The following is a 25066-nucleotide window of genomic DNA, read 5'->3' on the forward strand; positions in this document are numbered from 1 at the left end:
GAAGAGAACAATCGAGCTCCTCTCAGGGGACACCATCAGGATTTCGACAGTGTGGGGTCTGTCTTACGACAGGAATGGAGGATTATTGTAGAAGGGGGGTGCTTAGTGGCCGTGATTCTGAACACAGAATCAAAGACAGAAGGAAAGCCAAGAGGTCCTTAGGTCCAGTCCCCTGCCTCTATCTAAGCCTTCCAAGGCAGATGGTTGTCATCCTACATTTAAAAATCTCCAGGGCAGTTTCCCACAGTGCCCTGGGGTCCGTATGTTTTCCCCTTACAATCAAGAAATTCTTCCCAACGTTTTAATGGAAACACTTTCAAAGGAGCACAAGTCTGTTTATCCTTGTCTAGTCCTGGAGATGAGGTAGAATACTCTATGTAATAATAACCCTTCTCATACCTGGCAGTGCTAATTAAGCCACCTCCTGACCTTTTCTTTTGGGGGCTAAGTCTTAATTTTCCATCCAGTTAATCACTTTGTTTTACTCCTATCTGGACCCTTTCCAGTTTCCCCAAATGAGTCCTAAAATAGGAGGATGAAATATGAGTTCCCACTCTAATTAAAACCTCAGCAATGCCAAGTTTTGTGGAAGGATTAACTCTAGGCTTTCATTTCATAATTCTCAACATTTGCACGCCTCATATTACAATTTCGTGTAGTACTTTCTTGCTCACTCAGGGCCCACAGCTATTTTGCTATAGGACTTCTCTCTGCCAGTTGGAGCCCATTTTTGTCCATTTTAAACATCTTCCTGTTTTTAATGACCTCTCCCCTTTCTAAATTTTTAAAGGTCATTTTAAATTCTAATCCTACCCCTTAACGCTTGAAGACATTTTCCTGCCTTAGTACAATGTGAAAGACATTCTAGTCTATTAATTCAGTTATTGAGGAAGGAATCTCAATTTATATCAATCCTAGAAGGGCCTGAATGTCACTGATTTCTCCCAAGACCCACAAGCATGATTTTAGCTTGAAAAGCAATGCAGACCACCCCTCCCCATTCATTTATTCAACAAACATGTTTTCCAGCTCCAATGATATAAGCACTGGGGCTATGAACAGATATATGCATTAAGCACTTACCCTCTGCAGACCTGATGTGGGTGTTGGGATAAGAGCAGTGAAGAAGATATATAAGCTCTTCTTTCTTTCATGGACTTCACATTTCAAAGATGGTAGAGGAGGAAAAAGACAAATTACAAGTCAACCAATAAATAAACACTATCATGTCAACTCTTGGTAAATGTTTTGAAAGAAACAATGGAATGATAAGCCTCAGGATGGTGGCCACCTTAGACAGGAAAGACCTCCCCAAGGACAGGGCTCTAAAGAGCTTACAACTTCGCAGGCAGGATCTGCTATTCTGAACCAAGCCTCTTTAGCAAACCAACTTTCCTTTTGTCTCTTCTTCCAGACCTAAAACTAACTTTTGCTGGGATGTTAATAGCTGATAACATGCTGTTTATTAGTTAAAGTTAATTACTTACATTTTCAAAGGACTATTATTTCTTTCATCAAAAGATGAGATAAACAGAAGGACTTTCAGGATACAGGTGCTTTAGTTCCTCAGAAAGTTAATAGACATTCCTGGAGAACAGGACTCCAGGGGGCAATTAAGTGGGGACAATGGACTTCCATGACATTAAGTAGCTGTCTTCACTGACTTCTCAAAACCTTAGATAAGCTGGTGAACTTTAAGACTTTCCAAAGTGTGATAGTATTTGCAGCTGATTCCTAAGCTTTTCACATGGAACCTCTTGAAGAACACACTCCTGCGTGAATGATCAATGCTGGGCTCAGGAGATACCTTGGGTCCTCTGAAGTCTTTTGACGATGGACTTGCATTTGGGATATCATTCAGATCACAGCAGCCGATGTACAAGCCAGGCCTGGGAGTTTCTGAAAGGTATGATGTGCACAAGACTAGCTTCTCTTGGAGCATGGACTTGTACTTCCCTAGTTTCCTCAAATCATGGAGCCTTTTGAGAATCTTTTTTTTTTTAATTAAATTTATTGGGGTGACAATGGTTGATAAGATTAGGTAGGTTTCATGTGTACAATTCTATGATATGTCATCTGTATATTGCATTGTGTCCCTACCACCCAGAGTCAAAACTTTGTCCATCACCATATATTTGATCCTCTTTACCCTTTACTGTCTCCTCTGGTAACCACCACACTATTGTCTGTGTCTATGAGTTTTTATTTGCTCATCTTCTTTGTTCATTTGTTACTTTCAGTTTTATATCTCACATATGAGTGAATCATATAGTTCTTTTTCTTTCTTTTTTTATTAGGTTTATTGGGGTCACATTTGTTAATAAAGTTATATAGGTTAACTTTTTCTGTCTGACTTATTTTGCTTAGCATGGTATTCTCAAGATCCATCCACATTGTTACAAGCGGCCGCATTTCATCTTGAGAATCTTTCAAGTGCCTGAATTTCCTCTTTCCAGGAAAATCCACAAACATACATAATTACACATCATGCAGAGGGTTCCCAGGCCTCCTACCAAACTCATCCACAGACTGGAGGATTTTTAAGGACATGTTAGTGCTCAAGTTCTAATAAGTTTCTGCTCTCAGATCCTGTAGACATCTTTTTGGTCTACAGAGGTCCACATTTTTGTTTAGCCTCTGGGTTTCTTAGAACAAGACCAAGTATTCTTCCTCCTCCCAAGCTTCCTGTGGCCCTGGTAGAATGCTCAGTACAAAATGGGGGGAGGGGGGCTGATCAGTGTCCCTGTGCCCATTGCTACCTTCCTAGAGGATCCCATGGTGATTGCCACCTGAGAAACAGCCAGGGAGGGCAGGGAGACCCCTCACCACAGAACTACCTGCCAACCCTGGGGATACCCACTTGGCTTCCCCATTAGTAAATGAGGTCATTTTCCCTCTGATCTTTTCCAGAAAAAGATCTATGAAGAAGGCACGTACTGCAATGACCTAGCAAGGCAACTGGAAGTGACTAGAAAGGGAATCATTAAAAACCCAACTCCTTCTTTAAAGGGAAGTGGAAACAGGGACCTGGAGGAAAGTTATAACTGTCAAGCCAGCTTTCCTCCCTGTGCTCCCAATATGGATTTCCTGACTGCAGGGCACCACTTGGTTTAAAGCTGTGGGAGCCTCACACACACTCTCAGGAGAAGGGCTTGGAAAAAAATAGAGCAGCCTCTGCCTTCTTCCTGCCACTTCTGTATAGAAGCAGTTGGGTTAATTAACCATTTCCTCTGCAGGATGGATTCTGACACTTGCTTGAGAAATTGTGGTGATTCTGTGTAGCCTGAGTGACAAATAACAAACTGATTGTTTTCTTCTCTGCAAACTTGACTGTCCTTTGCTTTATGTAACCACGGAGGTTCCATAGGCAATCATCAGTAGTATATTTCCCTTTTGCCCTCCTTTGCCACAAGTGTGAATGATCCATGAAAGGATGCTTTGAAGATGTGTTTCTGAAGGTGTGCCAAGAACCCACTCTACCTGTTCGGCTTCTCTGCATAACCCTAGGAGGTTATAAAAGGTGAAGGCCCAGAAAAGGTAAATTTAGGTCTTCTGAAAGTCTGTCTTCTGAACTAAGTTTTACAATTGTGCAGATTGGCTTAAATACCCACCTGACAATTTTGAAAGCCTAAAAATAAAATGAACCCAGTACTTAGTAAAGGCAGCTTTCAGTATCATAGGCTGTCCTTGTGTTCCTAGCTTTGCTTTTGGCTGGGGAATCTGCTAAGGCTCTGATTTCTTTCCCTGTGACCTGGCTTGTTGTCTTTAGGTGCTAGCTGGAAGTCAGAATGACACAGACTGCACAAATAAAAAAATGCAGGAAAGGAAAAAAGATCAACTTGTAGTTTTCGTTTCAGTTTAGTTTCTTTGGAGGGTTATGACTTTTATTTTCCTTCTTCAGGAAAAGTGGTTCTGATACTAGGCTAACATATGGATACCTTTATTAGGCAGTTGTCAAAAAAGGTATGAAGCCTTTCTGGAGTTTTTAAATGTAAGAGGCCGTTCCCAGGACTGAGTCTCAGTGGCCCTTTCCTCCTTCCTCATGTTGTGCTGCTTCATCCTATATATACATGTTGGAAGACTGCATCACAGAGTCATCTGCGTCATCTGAGAACTTGGAAATGCAGATCCTCAGGCACAGCTCAGGCCTATTGATACAGAAACCCTGAGGGTAGGGCCCCGCAATGTTTTAACCAGCCCTCTGGCAGATACTGAGGCAGGCTCACATTTGAGGAGCACAGATATATATCATTGTATAACCGCCCACCTCACAGCCTGCTAGTCATGGAACCCTCAAAGTTATATGAACCTGAAATTCATCCTTTCGTGGAGTTTAGGGGAGATGTATGCAATGGAGAAGTTTTACTAACTGGAATCAAAGGAACTTCTAGATTCGGAAGTCACTTGAACTCTCTTTCCTCATCTATAAAATGGGAATAATTCCATCTGCCTCCTAGGTTTGTTGAAATGGCTGCAGGGCAGAATGTGTGCGAAAGTGACTTGTGAACTGCCCTGCACTCTCTGCAGTTAGATCTAGAGTTAGCTCGGCTGGCTGGGGAGGGCAGGGGGAGGAGGAGAGTGCACGAAGATTGCGACTCCTTTGTCCTCTTCTGTATTCTGAACCTCAAGTCCAGGCACATCATGGTCATTCACTTACTCTTTCCTGAGTAACTGTAACTTAACATTTGGTAAGCGTTTACTCATGCATTCATCACAAGGACCCTGTGAGGTGGGTTTGCATTCCCCTTTCCAGATGAGAATTGAGAGGTTAATAACCTACCCACAGCTACATAATTAGAAATGGTGGAGCCAGCTTCTAAGCTCAGGCAAACCAGCTCCAGGCTCCGGAACCTGTGCTCTAACCACTTCACCACACAGACTCGCAATGAATTTGTTAACGTCCACGCTAAGGATGGCAATGGAAGGTGACGTTTCGTGAGTGCTTGCTCTGTGCCCCTTGCTGTTCCCAGCTCTTTGCTTGCCTTAACTAACCACAACATGGTAGAGGTCAATACAATTATCATCCCCTTTGAGTGAGAAAGGAAACAGAGAGGTTGGCTGACGTTGGGTCTTTTCTCTCCTCTGTAAACATTTCTTTACGTTGTGCCTCTCTGTGTACTGATTTTGCTCTCAACTTTTCAATCCATTGATCAGTGAGCATTTATGAAGTGCTTGGTAAGTGCCCCATGCTCTACTTCTAGATACAGAAATATGAAACACTTAAGATGCTTCAAGTTGGGAAATGGGGCCAGTCCTCATAAAACAGAAAATAAAGGCTAATAGATAGTTAAGTGCTCGTTTATGATGCACAAAAGAATCGTTTTACACCTTCAGAGCGGTTAGTGGGAATGTGTCCCCAGACAGGAATTTCCCAGGGGCCTGAAATCAATGTCTCTTGCTAAACTCAGACATAATTGCTCTGGGCAGTTGTCATTAAACTGTTGAGTTCAGCAACTCTGCACTACAGTTTCCTTTATAATTGTCACAGTCACCAGGGTTATAAAGGGGATTGTGACCTGTCTTCTCATTTTTGTCTGTTTTGTTCACTTTGGATCCTCAGTATTGAGAGCAGTGTCTAGAACATAGTAGGTGCTCAATAAAGACTGGGGATTACAGGATTTATCATCAAAAGAGCAATAGTGTGGCTGAAGGAGGACAGATATAGTTGACCAACTTTTGTATTGGATGAGGAGGCAGACTGCCAGGGATATCACTCCCTGAGAGAAGGTTGAGAGACAGCAGATTGGGCAGGAACCTGGTGACCCAGAGAGGACCTGGGTTCAGAGGGAGCAGAGAAGCAGATTCCCCCTCTCCATGTAGTGAGGTGTGGTGCTGTCTTGGCTCCTTGGCTTTCTCTCTCCCCACCCTACAGAAAAAAAAAACTCGCAGGTACTTGGTGATTTTTAAAGTTGAGAGAATCAGGAGGATCTCTTGTCATCAATTTCATTTTCCCTGGTTTTTCTTCTACTTGGCGAGCTTTTGGGTGCCAAGCCCAAGTCCTGGTTACACCCCAGGTTTCCTTCAGAGGAAAGTACACTAGTAATTGAAAACAGAATTTGGTTCTCTTATTCTCATTCATGGGATGCAGGTAAGATTCCTGTTTGTGTTCCACCTTGGCTGTCTCTTTTCTAATCCTGGAAGAAAATCTGGTTATAATTCTCTACTTTGGTCCTTTGGTGGTCTTCCATTTTGGTCCTTGTGCAAAATGGTGAGCTTTCATCAAAAATAGTAAATGCACTTACCTTTAGAAAAAAATAGGACTGTCTGATAATATCCTTCAGCTCACTAATTCCAATCCTAGGAATTAATTCTTATAAATGATCTCAGAGGGGTAGGAAGTTATGTGCCCAGAGACACTGTTCTATTAGTTAAAATTATGATAGAACTGGAAATAGACTAAATGTCTTATAATGAGAAGGTAGTTAAAGAAATAAATGATGGCAGATCTACTCAATAAAATATTCTACAACTTTAATATTATAATTATGAAGATTATGCAGCAATATGAAAAATGCTTGCACTATAACGTTAAGTGAAAGAAACATAATACTACATTAAATTTAGGCTGTGACTGTAGTTCTGACAAAATATGTTCATCTGGATGAGAACTAGAAAAAGTTAGAAAAATGGAGATAATGTGATTTGTTGGGATGCCAAGATTGTGAGTAAAATGTCTATATTTTAATTTCTGATGAAGTTTCTATAACTTAGTTCAATCTAAGGAGATTGGAAACAAGCTGGTCTGGCTGCATGACAGACAGAGCCAATTGGCCCTTCTGAAACTGGAAAAAATCAGAGTTTACTGGGTGAGAAGTGAGTATCCAATACCCAGCTTTGCCCTCAATGGCAGGATTGCACAGACTTCTCTCTCTGGTGAAAGCTGTGCGTAACATTCCTTCTGGCCCTCTCTAGGATAAAGCTCTGTCTCCTGCACATGCTCAACCCCTGGGCTTGGTCTGCTGACTTAGATGACCTCCCTCATACATACCTTCATGGATATTAGCATTATGTACCTTTGAAAATGCCAGTAACAGTGTCAATGTCAGAGTTTGTCCTCAGCTGGGAATTCCCCCGCTTTCAAGATGTCCCCGAATAAGGTGAACTTATTCTACAACTTACTAGCTATGTAGTTTGGTTAAGTTACTAAACTTGCTACACCTCAGTTTCCTCCTATGTAAAATGGCTATAGTAATAATGACTATGCCACGTAGTTGCTGTAGGATGTAAATGAGATAAGACATGAAAAGTAATATTTGCAATAGTAGCTTAATAGAAAGCACTCACCAAAGGGAAGCTATTGATAGTGTATTATTGCAAGGCTTCCTGTTGTTTTCAATGTGAAATAATTAAGTTTAAATATAAAATGAACAGAAGAATGAAATGCCCCCTTTTGAGCTCAGGAAAAAACTTATGTTTAATGGAAAAGTTTCCAATCTCATTTGATTGTATCTTCGGGTCTTATTATAGTTTCTTCTCATTAGCTAATTGGTACCCTCTACATTTCTGTCTCCTCAAGTGTTCTTGCTGCATGGCGGTGTCTGCCCAACTATGTTTAAATCATGTTAGGGAGCTTAATCATGCTCAAACCAGGTAGCATGGTCTGCATGGTAACTCTGACATATAAAAAAATGCATAATTTCAGATAGAAGGCTGGGAGAAAGGGACACTCTTGGGGATGCCACAGATGACTAACCCAGACAAGGGAGATGAGAAGACTGGGAAGCCAAGAGGCACAGCCAAGGACAAGAGAGGAATTTAGTTGAAAGGAGAGTATTAAGACATCAACAGCCTGAAAAGAGAAATCCAGGGTGATTTGTGGCCTGTTGAGTATCAGGAAAAAAGATGTGGCAAAAAAAGACACAGATGTTCTTAAGAATGCAAGGAATTTATCATGGTTCATAGTCTGACTGCAGGAAATGCCTGCTGAGGGCAGATATCAGGGGACCATGGGAGCACTAGTTCAATGCGAAGATACTGGAGGGCTAAGACTTCACAAGTGACTTTTACCAAAGGCTCACCCTGAACCAGGAGCAAATGAAGAGGAGGACTAAAAATTACTTGAAAAGAAAAATTCAATAAATTAACAAATCTTAGAAGTATACTAAAATATTTCTACACCAGTGCCCCCTTTTTTCATATCATTCTTTCCTCTTTATAAGTCATTTCCAATGACTTGGGCTCACAGCTCAGGAATGGGGATGTATGTAGCTCTCTCTACATTCTCTTATCAGAACCTACCATGCAGTCAAAAAGCTTCACTTCTCTCTTTCCATCCCTATAAGACCTTGAGGGGTCATTTCTTCACATCAACCTAACAGTTTATATATGCAACTTTTATGCAAATATCCATTTGACATCATGGTGATCATGGAGACCATACCCATGCAGAGGTCCATGGACTTTTAAAAAATATTTTATTTATTTTCAGAGAGAGGGAAAGGGAGGGAAAAGAGAGGGAGAGAAATAACAATGTGAGGGAGTAACAACATTGATCCATTGCCTCTCATATGAGCTCCAATGTGGGACCAAACCCACAACCCCAGCATGCGCCCTGACCAGAAATTGAACTGATGAGCTTTCACTTTGCAGGATGACTCCTAACCAACTTAGCCACACTGGCTGGGGCCAGAGATCCATGGATTTGATATTCTTCTTTCTCACAAGTGTGAGAGGGAGTTCCTTGACCTACTATGGTTCAACTTAATGATTTTTCAAATTTACAATGGTGCAAAACAATATGTATTCAGTATAAACTGTACTTTGAATTCTGAATGTTCATCTTTTCCTGGGTTAGCGATATGCAGTACTATACAGTCTCATGATGCTGGACAGCAGCAGGGAGCCCCAGCTTCCAGTGAACCATGCAACTACAAGGGTAAAAAATTGATACTCCTCACTGTAATTTTAAATGCATTTTCAACTTAAGATATTTTTACCTTATAACTATGGGTTTATCGGAACATAACCCCATCGTAAGTCAAGAAGTATCTATACTTATTGCAAGTCTGAGAAGATAAAATGGAGGCTCTCCTGCTAGAATGCTGTCCATCAGAAGAGGGCACTTTGCCTCTGAACTTGAGTACTCATTTCCAGCTGGTTAGGACAGAGCTAATCATGCCTAAATATTAGCATAAGCAGTACCACCATAGAGCTTTCCCAGCACAGACCTGAGCCAAAGAGAATAGAGAAAAGACAAGTGTTGAAGGAAATAAAATGTCCCACAAGGAGTTATCCTGGTCCAGTGCCCCTGCCCAAAGGCACCTCCCTCGCTCTGTGACACATTAGGCCTCCCATCGTTTACTCATAATGAAGCTAACTAATTCTGCAACCGTGGATAGGTTTTGTGATAAATTGGATATGACTGCAGGGGAAACTCTCCTCAGTTCTCAGAAAGGAGACTCACAGAAGTGAGTGACTGGCTAGGAGGCCAGGTGACCACTGCCTCAGAGTGGGGTTCCCAGGGCGATGTGGCCAGTCACTCACAGTGTGCTGGTGTAGTGAGAAAAAATTAAAAACAAGAAAGGGTTTGGTTTTTTCAGCCGATATCACAAACTAAAAAGGTTTTTCTTTGCTGAATTTAGTAAAATAAATAAGATGATCAGATAATTTTCTCGACTGATAATAATTTTTGCTAAAAAGTACTCAACAAGTTTTAGAGATATAGGCATGATATTGGTCCCAGATGAAATAAAAATGAGAACAGAGGTTAGCTTGGAGACAGGCTATAACTGAACCAAACCACTCTTTCTTCTTATTCACAGTCATTTCTTAAGTTCACAAAAATAATAGTTTTGGGGGTGAGGTAGAGGGCAGTGACGAAAAGCTAGCAGGTTCAGTGATTGCCAGATTACTAAGAATCCTCTTAGGTTGGCTTTGAGTTTGCTTTCATGTCCAAAGATATATGAAATTCTAAAATACAATAGTTTGAAGAAAGTCTCTTGGTCATGTATAAGCAAATCAAATATTAAGGGGAAAGTTATAGCAGAAAAATTCCATAGAAGAGAAACAAAGGATAGTCTGATAAGTCCAGATAGCTGAGTTTTCCTGAAATAATATAATTACTCTCTAAATGACCATTCAGCCTGAGTCTATATACCTACTTAGTATTTTGATGAAAAATACTAAAACCTGCTTGATAACTCCTTGCACAGACTTTAAAATTTCAATAACCTTAACATTAGCTTATTTTACAAAAAAGGAGTAACATTTGAAAAGCCATGTTTATAATGGTCATATTTTAATTTTATCCTCTGGGCAGAAATGGGGTACCAATGGCAGAGATGATGACCTTCCTAGAAGCCCATTCACATTAGTAGAGATAAGATAACATGTGGTCATAGCTGGAATTTTTAAGGGAAACTATGCATCTGTCCCCCTGGCAAGTACTGAATATTGTACAGAGGATTCAAATACCATTGACAGACTCAAAGGAAACTAGTAAAATAAAATGCTGGCCGCATTGAGCACTAGGAAGTTCAACAATATTTACAGCCCTCCTAGAACTTGTCACTTATTCATCTTTCAAGATGCAGCTTTGTAAAATGCGATGGTGATCAGCTTTGTCCTGGGATTTCTAGAATCTCCTCACAGTAATTCTAATTTCCAAGGGCTCTGGTTTTCAAAGTGTATTTGGCTCTTTCCACTGTTTCAAAAGCTCTAGCAAATGACTCTTACCCTTCTTATCCTTTTTCTAAATGCACGTGTATCCAGTCTTGAGTTGGTTTGTGCAAACCCCGTAGATGGTCTTAGCCACCCCCTTACTTGAACACACATCCATATTAGATATTTTCTTCATTTTCCTCCACCAAGCTCAATGCTGATCCCTGGTTTTCTTAAGTTCAGCCTACACATCTTGTTTTTATCTAAAATTAAACCTGACAGAGAGGAAATTCCTAGTTCTCTCATGAAACTTCTCTTCACTATGTGCTTCCCTCATTTTAGGGAGAAACATTGATGCCTTCTTGATTAAAGGATTATATACCTTATTGATTAAAAAAGTGGATAGCATAACCATCCAAATAATCCTTAGAGTCATATTGTCAGTAAAATGCTTGATATTATTATCTAGTTCTTTGGTTGTCTACGTGAGAAAACTGAATCTCAGAGAGTTTGGATAACGTGTGAGTTCTCACAAAAGATCTGTGGCTGGCACCCAGTGTTGTTTTCAATATACCATATTGCCTTCTTTTCATTCCCTCTCTTCATATTGCTCTGTGCTGGGTGCTCTAGAAACACTCCCAGGACCTTTCTATGCAGAAACAACGCTGTTGACACGCCGGCATGAAAGGCACATCCCACACAACCCAACTGGCACTGAAGTGCACACCATACAGTTATTTATATCATGTAATGCCTTAACCATCTTCTCCATCCTCCCTCCTCCTTCTCTCCCTGTGTTCAAGTTGTCGCTGACTCTGGCTGCTTCTGCTCTGCAATAAGGCCAAGGACGGTCTCTGCTGCTGTGGAGGTTGCCTTCCACCAGCTCACCCCTTGATGCAGGCCTGGACGCCTCTCCTCACAGAGCGTCCACCTCCTGACACTCTCCCTTCAGACACCCCAGACTTCCCTGGCAGACGTTCCCCCTTCACCCCTTCACCTGCCACCCTGACCATGTCACACCCACCCCTGGGAAAATCTCCAGATGTGCCCTGAGCAAGACACAGTGGCCCGAATAAGGAGGCTGACAGAGAGCAGAGCCCCTGAGAACCCAGGGCAGGTGCCAAGTTGCAAAGAAAAGAGAAATGATAGACTTTAGAGTGAAACTAAAAATAAAGAGAATGTGTTTTAATACTCCTTCGGCTGATTCATCTTTCTGTGGCACCAGAAAGAGGGGTGTTACCCTCTATTCACGAGTGCCTTCTGTTTTGCCTACAAGGCCTCTCTTCCCACATCTGAAAGAGTAGGCTAACAATAACAGTGTAAGAATAGGAGATAATGCTGGTGGCATGGCGACAATCTCCACTTTGGAGCCAGAGTCACCTTACAATTTCCGTCACAGTCTTTCTCAACTAAAATGAGATAACTAAGGTCCACATACGCGATTCCTCAACATCCCTTCTTATTCTTTCTCTTGTGGCCTATTTTCATCCCATTCCGGCATGAGTCCAAGATGGAGTAGTGATTATGCGGGCCTGGTAACATTGTATACTCAGGGGTTGCTTATTCCCAAAGCGTGGTTGGCAGGAGTCAGGGCAAACACAAGATTCCTAGCCTACCATGAACTCCACATAGCATGAGCTTTTGCCCAAAAGCTCATCAGTGAGTAAAAAGAATGTCAGTGGCTGCTAATAGCAGGAGCCTGAAAGATACAGGTGAGGAAGGGAAAAAAAGGAGGTACAACACGGAATGGAGAGAAATGCACATTCTGGTTGAAAGTGACTGGGAAACCTCTCTGACATGTATTTTGCCCATCCCATGCCTGGCAGCGTTGTTTTTGAAATAAGCAAATGGATACCAACACTGAAAACCCAATTATTTTAGACAGTTGATTATTTGGGAGAAATCAAAGGTAACAAGAGGTCAAGGGAAGCCCATATGACTTGGCCTTGTTTGACTTGATTGCAGGATCCACTCTCATAATGTCTATTTCAGATTAAATCTATCCAGGACAGTCTACAAGGTAGGCAAACATACGTTTATAGTTGTGAGTATGCTAAACACAAAAATCATTCTTGTAGTATTATTTATTAATTATTATATTATTTATTTGTATTACAACTATAAACCTACTTTTGCCCACCTTGTGTACAACATAAAGCTTGGGTACCCTTTCAAAAGAACAGGTATTCATTTATTTTCATGGAGAACATCCTTCTTTAACTAGAAAGGCCATCCTTTTTGATGAACCTTTGGAAAGGGTGCATTTTTAAGAGAGGAAGAGGATACCTATCCAGTTAGCTGTGTCAGCCAACACAACTTAATAATAATAATAATAATAATAATAATAATAGTAACAGCTAACATTTATACAGAGTTGACTATATTCCAGACATTTTGCAAAATACTTTACATACATTCTCATATCATCTTCACAGTAGCCCTGGGAAATACTTTTATAATGTCCATTTTACATAAAAGGATCTAAGTCTTGGAAGATTTGGTGCCTTGTTTAAGGTGAACTGTGAGTAAGTGGGAGAGTCCAGGTCTGTCTGACTCCAAGACCTGTGCTTTTAGCCACTCCACATATTGCCTCCTTTGTTGACATGACAGATGCCACAGGCAGGTCGTACTCAAATCCTACTATAGGTTCTAAATAGTGAAAGCTATATAACTAGAAAGTGGTAGCTAAACTCTATAACAGACCCAATTGAAATAATTCAAACATAAAAATGACCTCTTTGGCATTTGATTATCTTTTACCTTAGACGTTGATAAACCAGACCATTCCCTTAGGATGACATTTCTGTCCAGCAAAGCATTTCTCTTGCCAACGTGTAATTTTGTTGGCTACATCTATCTCCTCCAAGCCCTGGAAACAGACCTAAGCTAGTAAATTGTGCTGTCCTGGCAAGACGCTCATCCTCCAGGGCATTGTATCAGGCTAAAGTAATACATCAAGTTGCTTCCCACTCTGTCGGCCCATTTCTCCAAAGAGTCCTAAAACAGTAACGTATCTCCTCTGAATCTCTAGTTCTCTTGTCTCTAGTCCTTGCGCTCTAGTTCCCTGGCCTTGGAGACAGAGGCAGACTGAATAGCGCTATTTTCACACCTGCCCTTGAATTGGAGCTTCCAAAAGAAAAGACAGTTTGAAGAAAGGGACAGCCCCCTAGAGTTCTGCTTCATTCCTTTTAGGCCCAAAGATACACAAACATCAACCTGATTGGGCAACGGGAAGACTTTGGTCTTTTTGGGTTATGAGAATTTAGTAGCTGCGAAAGAGTTGCTGAGTGCTAGGGGTGTTGGCAGGTCAAACAGGGTCATAATTCCTAGAAAAGATGATCTTGTCCAATGGAGAAGTAGTGGGACAAGCAAACACTGGCAATTAAAAATTAACACAGGCCAAAGTGAAATCGATACCTACATTTGATAGGTTTTCAAGAAAAGTTTGTGACATGCAGTTCATAGAAAAGAGAACATTTTCTGTGTTCACTTTTACAGATGCCAAAGGTCAATCTTACTTGGAAAAATCTTTCTTCAGAAAAGTAGAAATGTAGAGTCTGCTAACACCGTATAAGGCAGGCAATCAGTATATACTTTAGAAAAACTTCTTCAAAAACAATCCTAATTTCAAAATGTTTGGCAATAGCTTTAACATTAATGGTAAGTCACTTAATTCCTGATATATGTTTGAATATGTATGTGAACATGCCCATGTTAATCTAAGTGTGTAATGATGTGGCTAGTTTATGAAATCCACATCTTTACTAAGCACATGACTACATATATCTCAGAAGTATTTAAATTCAAGTGTGATTTCCAGAGAATTTTTAAAAGATTAAATACTGACTTATCAAAAGGCTTTAAGTAAAATATGAATCCTACTAATTCAAGATAGTGTTACATTTTGGGCCTGGATAATAGTCTTACCACAATTTTCTTTATATCAGGAATTCATGAAAGGTGTCTAGTTTTCCATAGAAAGACATACGATGTGTAAGAAATATTGAGAAGTGATTCTCATTTTTCCAGAACTGAAAATAATTGAATATTAAAGTGGAGAAAACTTTAAAATTACTCATATTTTACCAAACTTTCCTACTACTATCCCATGCAAAATCATGTCATCTGAGTGGATTTCTCTTAGCTAAGGCAGTTCATGGAACACTGTTGTGCTGAGAGACTAACCATTCTGAGTTATTCCAAGTGGTCACTCATGCCTGGAGATTTTGGATAAATAGTTGGTGCAGGGAACCTAACTTCCTTAGAATTAAATAGATTTCAATTCTAATATTTAATTGGGTAATCAATCCTCACCTCAGTTAATCAAAGTTAAATGCAAATTAGTTTTTGATAAGTTAATAATCCTATTTCTGTATTCCATAAGAAACATAATTGTGAATTTTCTAGAAATAGTCCTTGAAATCCAGCCTGAATTGTCTTAATTCTTTTTTCCTGCTCTCAAAATATGAGCAAATTTAGAACCTCCTTTTGTTAGCAATTTCTAGAGATCAGTTTTATTCCTCAAAACCCAAAGAGTAACAAGTGTATATCTTCAGAAGAGCATATTTCCCTATTTGGAAAATGTTTGCATTTTTTCAGTATTTAAATACCGATTCTTCAAATCAACATCTCCTCTTATTAGTGGTTATATTAAATTAATTAAAGCATTCTCAATAAACAAGAGAGGAAGTTTCGAAGGGCATTAAAGTTGAGTACAATGTTACAACTGCATTCCCAGAAAACTGTAAGAAACACAACTCTGGGTAGCACCAGTAGAGGCAGTACCATTTTTACCAGTGATGAATGACCAGAGCTCTCTGCTCTAGAAGTGATGACCCCAGTTAAATCTCAGCATGACCCCTTTTCTTTCAGGGATGGAGGGAAGCGAGTAGCTTGCAACCAGGACAAAATGTGAGACTCAGCTAATTGGTGTGGTTTTGATGATGCCACAATTCTGCCCAAAACCCTTGTAACTAGCAAGTTTTCCCTGAAGATTATTGAATTACTCCACTGACCATGCATTATTTAAAGGGAAGTGCTATTATTATAGAAGCCAGCTGTTTAACAATTGGAATTCTGTCTGTTGGCCAACTTTCAAGATACACCAGTGCACTGTGACTACACATGATATCTACACACAGGGGGGAGTCAAGGCCTAGGGTAGGTGGCGGCCAACTTCTCTGATAAGCAATCTTTGGTCTGCATGCTCTGGAGAAAAGTTACTGACAAAATAAGTATATAAATATGTCAGCTTTCACTGTCAAGACTTCGTCAACAAGAAAAATTCTATTAAATTTTATAGACACCTGTTCACTTATGACTGAGTGAATGTACAGACGCTTCATAATGCCAGTACAAAAGAACTCTGCAACTCTCAGTCACCTGTCTTTTGTTTTAGCATCAAGTAAAGAAGAATGTTGTGAGCGTCTTGGGGAGCTCAAATGATAAACATAAAATTTTTTTCACCCTCCAAGTTAGAAAATATTTCAACCTTTCTTGAATACAATGTAAATTGCTTCCAACCATATTGAATAGTTGACCTGGATGTGCCTTCTTCTGCATTTCTTCACTTGATACAGAGTCTTTGGAATAGAAAGCACCATAGCAGTCATACATTGTGTTCAGCACAGATTTATGATCCTAGGGTCTTCATAGATGTTCTTACAACTTTTACTTAACTGCTTCCAGCAATAGGAAGTTTATTATTTTTAAAAGAAGCCTGTCCCATTTTTTAAACTTTTGAGTTCAGATTGTTAGAAATTTTCTTTCTTATTTCAAGTCAATATTTGTTCCCCACTCACCTACCAAGCTGTGATTCCACTCCCTGGGTCAGAGTGCAGAGTGCCTAATGAGGAGTCTTTAAAGGAAAGGGTGAACAATTTGCCCTATCACATTTACAAACTAGTCATAATGACCATAGCTGCAATTTAGAGATCATTAAAAATCTTAATTTTTTTCAAAACTGATACTGGAGCAAATTATGTTACTGCCTTTATAGTAAACCACATTGCATCAGGCTTCTAATGTAAGTCCACAGCAACAAGTGTCTTTATTTCAGTTCTGAAAAAAAGAAGTCATGTGAGGCATTTGAAGATAAAGGGCAAAACTTGGACCCTCAACTGTGGCCTCTCAACTGATGAGAAATGAAATTTCTTTTGTTAAATATCTTGATGTAGAGCCAGAAACCAAGCCTATAGTGTACTTCAAAGGACTAATTAAACTTTAAAAGGAAATAGGTAAACACTGTTATATTCATATATCTCCAATGAAGTACAATTAGTCCATTGTAGACATTATGAATAAAGAAAAACATCTTTCTAGGTTTGTGGTAGGAAAACTGTTAGTTACATTTATGGCAAAATCCAGGTCTTTATTTCACTATTTCAACAACATTTAAAAATATATATCTGAACATAAGGTCAACTTTCTTTATAAAACATTACAGAAAAGTCCTAACTCTCTGTCCCTAAATTCATTGATCTATGGACAAAAAAGCACAGCTGTTTTATTTTATAGACTGAGTGTGTCTCCTACACTTGCCATTAAATCTTCCAATGGCAAGTGAAAGCCCCACTGGGGCTCCAACTGAAGCCAGCTACCTGGTCCCCCCACAGCCCTCAATCACAAGGAACCCTCAGAGTTTGCCCCAGCGAAAGCAGCCGACCCCACTTAGAAAGAGAGACCACCAAACTGAACTCTCATTGAGTTCCTACCCTCTGCTGTCCTTAGTGACAATGAACCTGCCTTATGGGGATAATGCATCCCCAGGCTCCTGTGTCAAACGGCAAGAAAGCGTTTGAGTTCGTTGAGGTTGCCAGGAATGGTTGGCCCTTCCAACAGCAAGGCTGCGAAACCAGTCTGGTGGTTGGCCATGAACCTGGGTCTGACCCCCCCACCCCCAACCAGGGAGTTCAAAATACAATTTGGGGATTTTTGACTTTGAAATCTCCATTCTAAAGAATGATGGCATTATTATGCAAATGTAAGACTTTTTAATTTAAGATATAATGCTGTCTCCTGTGTCAGGATTTAAGACTGCATGTAGGTCAGATTGATTAATTGGATTCTTCTAGATCAATGGTTTGCAAATCTTCCATGAAGCCTGAACAGTGGAGAAAACTTAGTCCCCCTCCACCTCCCAAGAGAGTACAAGGACATGAAAGAAAGCTGAGGCCGGGTCCCCCTGCCCTTTCCTGAGCCAGGGCAGTTTGACTTTTGTCTGTTTTGTATATTGATGTATAAGCAATGTTTGGTTTAACAGAAGTTCTACTATAATAAAAAGCTTACAAAGAACTCAGGTACATTTTAAGGTCCATGTAAGCTTGTTTTGCCCTTTCTTTTAATTCTAGAGCCAGGAAAAGTGTGTTCAAATCAAAACAAAAAATGAAACCAAACCAAAACCTACTTGCCAAGTAAAGAGGTCTAATTGATTTGCAAATATCAAGAGAAATTTGACTCATGGTGTTCCCTACGGGCAATCCAAATAGCATAAAAAGTGGACACTTAGTTCACTCTCAGTCTAATAATTATTCTATAAGAAAACAAAATTGGAAAAAAACAAACAAACCAGAATTGATTCTTCTGGTCTCTGTGCGGTAATAGAGGAGGGAGTCCTATCATACTGGTAATGTCATCACTTAGAACTAGTTCCAAGTTCTGAGGTTTCTGGATGCAATCACCCGTCACACTGTTTCTTCACAAGCCATGGAAGATCCTCAAAAGCGATGCTCAAAGGAAACAAACCAGTATTTACTGACAACCTACTATGTGTCTGGTAATACTCTCAGTACTTTCCAAACATTGTCTCACATAATCCTCAAACAATCCTTACAAGGCAGATATCATTAACCCCACTTTACAGATGAGTAAACTGAGGCCCAGGAGGCTTAAATGACTTGTTCATAGTTGTACAACAAGCCTCCTGGGCTCTATGAGGCACTTTGGCTTTGCAGAGAGAAGATCTAAATTTAAATCTTGATTCTACCATTTACTGCATAATGACTTTGAGCAAGTCATTTCCAACTCCAAATCTCAGTCTTCACATCAGAAAAGTGGGAGTCATTTCCTGATTGCAGATTTAAAACTTCATTGATGCCTATTTTGATTTTACAGTTGAAGCAATTAAGCAAAAGAGCAAATATTTGAGCCATCCTGCATAAAAAACTATGCAGATTTGCTAAAAAGATTAAGGAAACTGAACACATGATCTTCTTTTAATTAATATCCCTAGCAGCCTCTCAGCTAAGCCAATATAAAAGGAAAATCTTGTGTCTGGGCAAACACAAGATTCATGAAGTTGCTGAGAACTTCAGGAGAATTAACGCAAAGTATGTTATGAATGAGTTAGTGCTATGGAGTATAATACAGACTCAGGAGACATACTGGATGGAATCCAGAAGGATCTATGGGGACAAGAATTGTTGGAGAACCTTCAAAAAGAGGTTGACATACAAAAGTGTGGGCAAACTAGTGTGGGGAGAGGTGGTCTTCAGAAGCTGGGTAGAACCTTGAAGATGGAATACTCCACTCTAACATCAGGCCAATCTGCATTTGATTTGCACAGACAAGCCCACGGGGTATGGCTCCAACAGTCGGAGGGCACCTCAGACAGGCATTGTGGACGAGTGCTGCTTCCGGAGCTGTGATCTGAGGAGGCTGGAGATGTACTGCGCACCCCTCAAGCCTGCCAAGTCGGCCCGCTCTGTCCGTGCCCAGCGCCACACCGACATGCCCAAGGCTCAGAAGGTAAGCCAGCTGGGGTGGGTTCTGGCCATCCTCAAGAGATCTGTGTCTTATATGTGTGTAGGGTTCAGGGGGCGGCAAACAGCAATTATATCCCCTTAGTCTCCTGGCTTACAGGTCGAAATGGGTCCATTCTCACCCATCCAAATGCCCATCCCTTTGGTCATGCCACATTGCAAATTCTCTCTCCCACTCTTCTGGACAATCTGATAACCAGAAGGTGGTGGAGAACAGTGACTAAACATGGGCTTTGGGGTCAGACAAAACTGAAGTCCTAGCTTTGCAATCACCAACGGAGAGCCCTTAGCAGAATAGTGTAGCCTGTACAAGCCTTACCTGCATCCACAAAATTAGGATAACGCTTATAGCTACCTTATCAAGAATTAAGTTAATGTACATAGAATGCTCTTCATGTGTCTGCACAACACAACTGTTGGGCGAGTGTGAATGTGTCATAATTGTTATTAAGAATAAAACCTGGAAAATTGCAAGCCCTGGTATTTTGCAAAGGTGCCAAAAAAAAAAAAATACAAAACTCTAAAATGGGAACTATTTGTAATTCACATTCAGTGGCAAACAATTAAAGAAATGACATTAAAAATAGAAATTTCTATCTGGTTCAAAGAATACCTAGAAATTTCTAATGACCAAAATTTGCAAGTGTCTTTTTAAGAGCTAAACATTAAGTAAACCTTAAAGGTACTGTCTCTGCCATCAAAAGCACGTAAATCATTGGATGCACATTCGTCACCTGATAAATTTTTGTTGAATGAGTGAATGAATGAGTGAACAAATGAATACAAGTGATTAAAATTTTAGTCATGAAGCAGAAAAAGTAAGAACTGGAGAGAAAGTGAAGGAATAAAAGGGAAGTGAGGAAGGTTGAGTAAGGAGAGTGTCTCCTGGGGACTCTGTTGACAAAATGAAAAAACAAACCAAACAAAATCTACCACCTGTGGTTTTAATCTTTGGAGCCAAAAGTAGCATTGTACAGAAAGCCCAAGAGGAGAGACCAAGACGTTTACAGTGATGCCTTGGCTGCTTCCTGGTCCTAAACTGCAGCTGTGGCCAAGGCTGGTGGAGGGCCAGGTGGGTTGAGCAGAGATGTGACTCCAGGGAGCCAACTTGAAGGATGGAAAGGGACGGGGCAAACTTGGCACACAGAGAACACAGCAGCCAATGGTCAGGGAGCAAGCACCATAGAAGTTACTTTTAGATGAATGAGACTGGAAAGTTGTGCTGGGGATGGGGAAGGCAGGTTAATTCTTTTTCTTCCCAGGTGACCCTGTTTTTCAATTTCTAGCTGGGGAGAGGGTGGGAGTCAGGAATGAGGCTCAGAGTTCTGGAATGTTGGGTCCTGTGACTGAGGTCTAGATACCTGTCCAACACCAGTGCTGCCTCCCGCATCCTGTGGAGCCCAGGCATTCTGGGCTGACTCAAAGGCTCTGTCTTCTGGGACACCAAGGGAACCACCTGTTCTCAATGCAATTATTTTTGTGATGTTTACAGTATCAGCCCCCATCTACCAACAAGAAAATGAAGTCTCAGAGGAGAAGGAAAGGTGGGCCAAAGAAACACCCAGGAGGGGAACAGATGGAGGGGACGGAAGCAAGTCAGCAGATGAAAGGAAAGAAGAAAGAGCAGAGGAGGGAGACTGGAGCTAGAATCTGAACACAGAAGCAAAAAAGAAAAATGGAGGAGAAAAGCAGAGAGAGGCAAGGACGATGAGAGAGAAGCAGACAGCGATAAAGAAAAGTGGGAAGTGCTATAGAGGAAATGAAGAACAGTAGCCTAGTGGAGCTAGATAATACCCAGGACGGAAGGAAGAGAAGGAACCTGTTGTAGGATGTGGCTATTAAACATGGAGAAAATGGAAAAGAAGCATGTAATTCCCAAGAAAGTCCAAAGAAAGAGAGTGGCAAGAATGAAAAACAGAACAAAAATTATAAAAGAGGCAAATAAGCCATGTTTTCCTCCCCCCCTCCAAAAAAAAATTAAATAAAAACATTAAGACTAAAAAATCAAGGCTTTTATATGCATTTTAAATTTCTGTGTAAATATGCTATAGAAGAATTGCTCGTGTCAATATATGTCCAGAGTTAAATATTGGTATTAGCCCCAAATTCTCTGCAAGGCTGAAATGTGCCATAGAAGTTCCCAGATTTCCTTTCCTTCAATGTCTTTGAAGGCTGCATTTCTTAGTCAAGTCCAGGTTTGGGCCAAAGGGCATCTCGTATTTGTCTAGAGGCCTGTGAGGTCTGTGAGGTAACCTATGAGAGGAAGTCATTGAAACTTTTTTCTTCTTTGTTTTGGAATCCGATATAAAAGATCCATATCTGTTATATACATCTTGGGGTGCTGTAACAAGTACCACCGAGTAGATGACCTAAACAACAAGAATGTATTTTCACATACTTCTAGAGACTGGAAGTCCAAGATCAAAATGTTGTCAGGCTTAGTTTTTTTTGAGAAATATTAGAGAAAGATCTGTCCCAGGCCTTCATAATGACCTCATTTTAATTTAATTACCTGTATGACGACCCCCGTCCCCAAATACAGTCACATTTTCAGGTACTGGATTTTGTGGCCTCAATATGTGAATTTTGGAGAGGGTGGAACAATCCAGCCCTAACAGAAGACTTTTGATATGTGACTTACTGCCTTCTGATTCCATCTCCTAGAAAACTCTCCCCTACCCCCTCACTTGCACTCTCCCTCTCTCTCTTACATACACACACATACATACACCCTACATTTTTAGATCTGAAATCCTAGGAGTTTCTGCTCCATGGAAATACTAAGACCATGTTATGTTAGAGCTGCAAAAAAACCTCAGAAACCATTTGGTTCAATTGCTTCATTGTAAAGATAAGGATACTGAGATCCAGAAATGGGTAAAGATGTGTTTGGGTTCTAAGCATCCCTCATCCTGGCCAGCAAAGAACAGCACATAACCAACATGGAATAATACAAATCCCAACAGAAAAAGATGGGATAGAAGTGACCACACGAAGTCTCCCACTAATTTAGTATTTTTCCACCAGAAGGAAGGGAGTAAATGAGAACAGGGGGGCTGGAGGCCCTTAAGGGTAAAGAAAAGCTAAGTTGAATTACAGAATGTAGGTCTTAGAGTCCTATACCTCCCTTGATTTAAACAGTAAGGTTAGGGTCTTTATAGATAACAAGGCAAAAACTCTCAAAACCATCCAAATTATTAACTGTAATAGCTGAGAGAGAGTAAGTGCTCAGCCAAGCAAATGATGACCCTTGGGGTAAGAAAATGACTAAACCAAGAAGCAAAGCATTTCATCCAAGTAGCCTACTTTGAAGATGATATAAAGGAACCTCCTTTCTACCTGGTCCTCCATGCCCCTGCCACACTTTCTACATCAGCATCATCCTTCCTCCATGGTTCACTGGAAACCCAAGATATACAATACATGGATATGCCCAAGGCTCAATGAAGAAGGAAAAAATCCAATCGGAAGCATGTTGAAGGCCCAGATGGGAGCCAAGCCACCGCTGTTGTGGTTGCAAAGTGGACACTGGCTCACCAGAGCAGACGAAAGCCATCTGGCTGGCCACCTTATTCAAGAGATGCTGAGTTCTCCCACTAACATCATGCTCTAAGACCAGCCTCAGGCACAGGCCAGCACTTTCTGTGACTACCACCTGAGAGTAGGCAGCAAACACAGATGGCTCTTCAAGGGACCACAACTGAACGGAAGAATTAACAGTTCATGTCCTACAAAAAGGTTCCATAGAGAATTATTTCTTCCTTCTTTCATGCATGACTGAATATGTGTCAATTATAAATCAAGGCTTTGGATAAACTATAATTGTATTCAATCATGAACTTCATTCAAAAAGAAATAAGACAAAGACATTAAAAGGAAAAAAGCAATAAACTTTCTATAGTTAAAGAATGTTTAACTCTCAGATTATGGATTAAAAAGCACTTCTTTTGGGGCTGGGTTTTTATCAACCCTAAAGCAATTATCTTGAATGGCTATGTGTGATTTCTGAATAATACGAACGAACTAAACAGGAAGAATCTATTCTTGGCTTTCCATCCCCCCCTCTCTAATATCAATACTAATCACCTGGTGATACATGGCCTATAATACTGGTAGGATGGATAGATGGATGGACAAATGAGTGATATAGGCAAGTGAATAGTGGTAGTAAGGCAGATATAAAAATACATAGCACTGCTGAGATGGCATGATTCCTCTCATCCTTGCATAAGATAGTGAGGCAGGTACAGAGTAAAAGAGACAGCAAAGGAGTCACTCGTACAAGTGTTGCATGTTTAGAATCTCCATGTCTAGTCTAAATTGAAATTATGCATGAACTACTACTAATGGTAGCAACTGCCTGAGTACTTTATAGTGAATATTATGTACCTATTAGTCCCCTCAATACTTTTCTGAAGTAGGCAGAGTATTAGTCATTACCTAAAGTCCTCCTGTTTCTCTTAGGGAAAATTGATGATTGTGTGTAAAACCTATGGGAATATGTAAAGAATCAGGATCCTGAAATAAAATTGTTGAAAATACTTTTTATTGAGCACCTACAATGTATAAATCTCCATACTAGGCATGAAGGAGAATTATAAAGATTAGAGAGACAGTAAAACACTAGTGGGTTAAGAGTCCAGAATCTAGAACCACATTGCCTAGGTTCAAATCCTGACTTGCATACTAGTGGTACGAACATGGCAAATTATGTAACTTACGTATGCCTCTAGTTCCTCATCTGTCAATGAGAATCTACCTAACTGAATCTATCTAATTGAATCTACCTCATACAGTTTTGAGGATCTGAGATTCTGTGTGTACATGTGTGTACATATATATTATAGTGAATACATTGGTGCCTGGTATATAGTAAGCACTCTTAAAGTTTTTGTTAATATTATTTTATTTAGTTCTAAAAATTAGAGGCATTGAAAAAGAAATAGTTCTCCTCATGTAGAAGCAGGTCTCATATCACCCAAAACTTTAAGCCCAAGCTGCCAATACCTTTCAGTGACATTGTAGTGGGTTTCAAGCATATGACAGGGAAAGGGAACTCTGTGACCTAAGACCCCTTCCAACCAGAGAACCCAGTTCTACAAATAATCACAACTTAAAAGGAAGCTCATTTGTCGCATGTGGGGATCTTTAACTTTTATTTTTAGGTCATAGAATGAACTTTGAGAAAACCACCATTTTTCTCAACCAGTTAAAATCAAATGTAATATGTGTTTTCATTTCATGGTGCCTGAGGAAAATTTAATTGTAGCATGAACTCCAGCTCTTACTAGTTTTAAGTCAAATTGCCAAAATAAATAGAAATGTGGGATATTTCCGGGCTCACACCGCTTCCGGGACATTTCAGTTTCTAGGGCTGCCGATCCAGTGCCTTTCACAAGCATTTGATCTTCTTTCAAACATCTCTTGAAAACAAACAAAACCTCATAGAGCTTCTAGTGTGAGTGCTGTTAGGATGTAAGGGTGGAGAAAGAGGCAAAGAAATGAGCTCCAGAGGGCCTTTCCTCTTCTCTCCCTCCATCCCTTAAATGCCTCCCTCCCACCAAACACCAGCAGAAAACAGTGTTTTCCTCAGTAACACATTTTGCAATTTCTCAAGTCCATTAGCATCTATGGGGGTGGATGAAATATATTCTCTTTACTTGCCTATATAATGGGAATAGGGCCTTTTGCAATATTCACTGGATAAC

General features: G+C 40.3%; 1 protein-coding gene across 5 annotated transcripts in view; it reads left to right on the forward strand.

The window, feature by feature from the left end:
* The window catches only part of IGF1 (insulin like growth factor 1), a 74130-nt gene that overhangs the window by 33272 nt on the left and 15792 nt on the right, over positions 1-25066 (forward strand). For 2 of the 5 annotated variants that reach the window (XM_054574622.1, XM_054574624.1), the window contains exon 3: positions 19163-19344. In XM_054574622.1, coding sequence (XP_054430597.1) covers positions 19163-19344 — 182 coding nt within the window. Of the gene's footprint in view, positions 1-19162; positions 19345-20850; positions 21340-25066 lie in introns of those variants that run through there. The other 3 variants (XM_054574619.1, XM_054574621.1, XM_054574620.1) reach the window with 3 other exon arrangements.

Source organism: Pteronotus mesoamericanus, unplaced genomic scaffold (genome assembly GCF_021234165.1).
Source record: "Pteronotus mesoamericanus isolate MK-2021 breed Mesoamerican mustached bat unplaced genomic scaffold, CSHL_Meso_final contig_263, whole genome shotgun sequence".
NCBI lineage: Eukaryota > Metazoa > Chordata > Mammalia > Chiroptera > Mormoopidae > Pteronotus > Pteronotus mesoamericanus.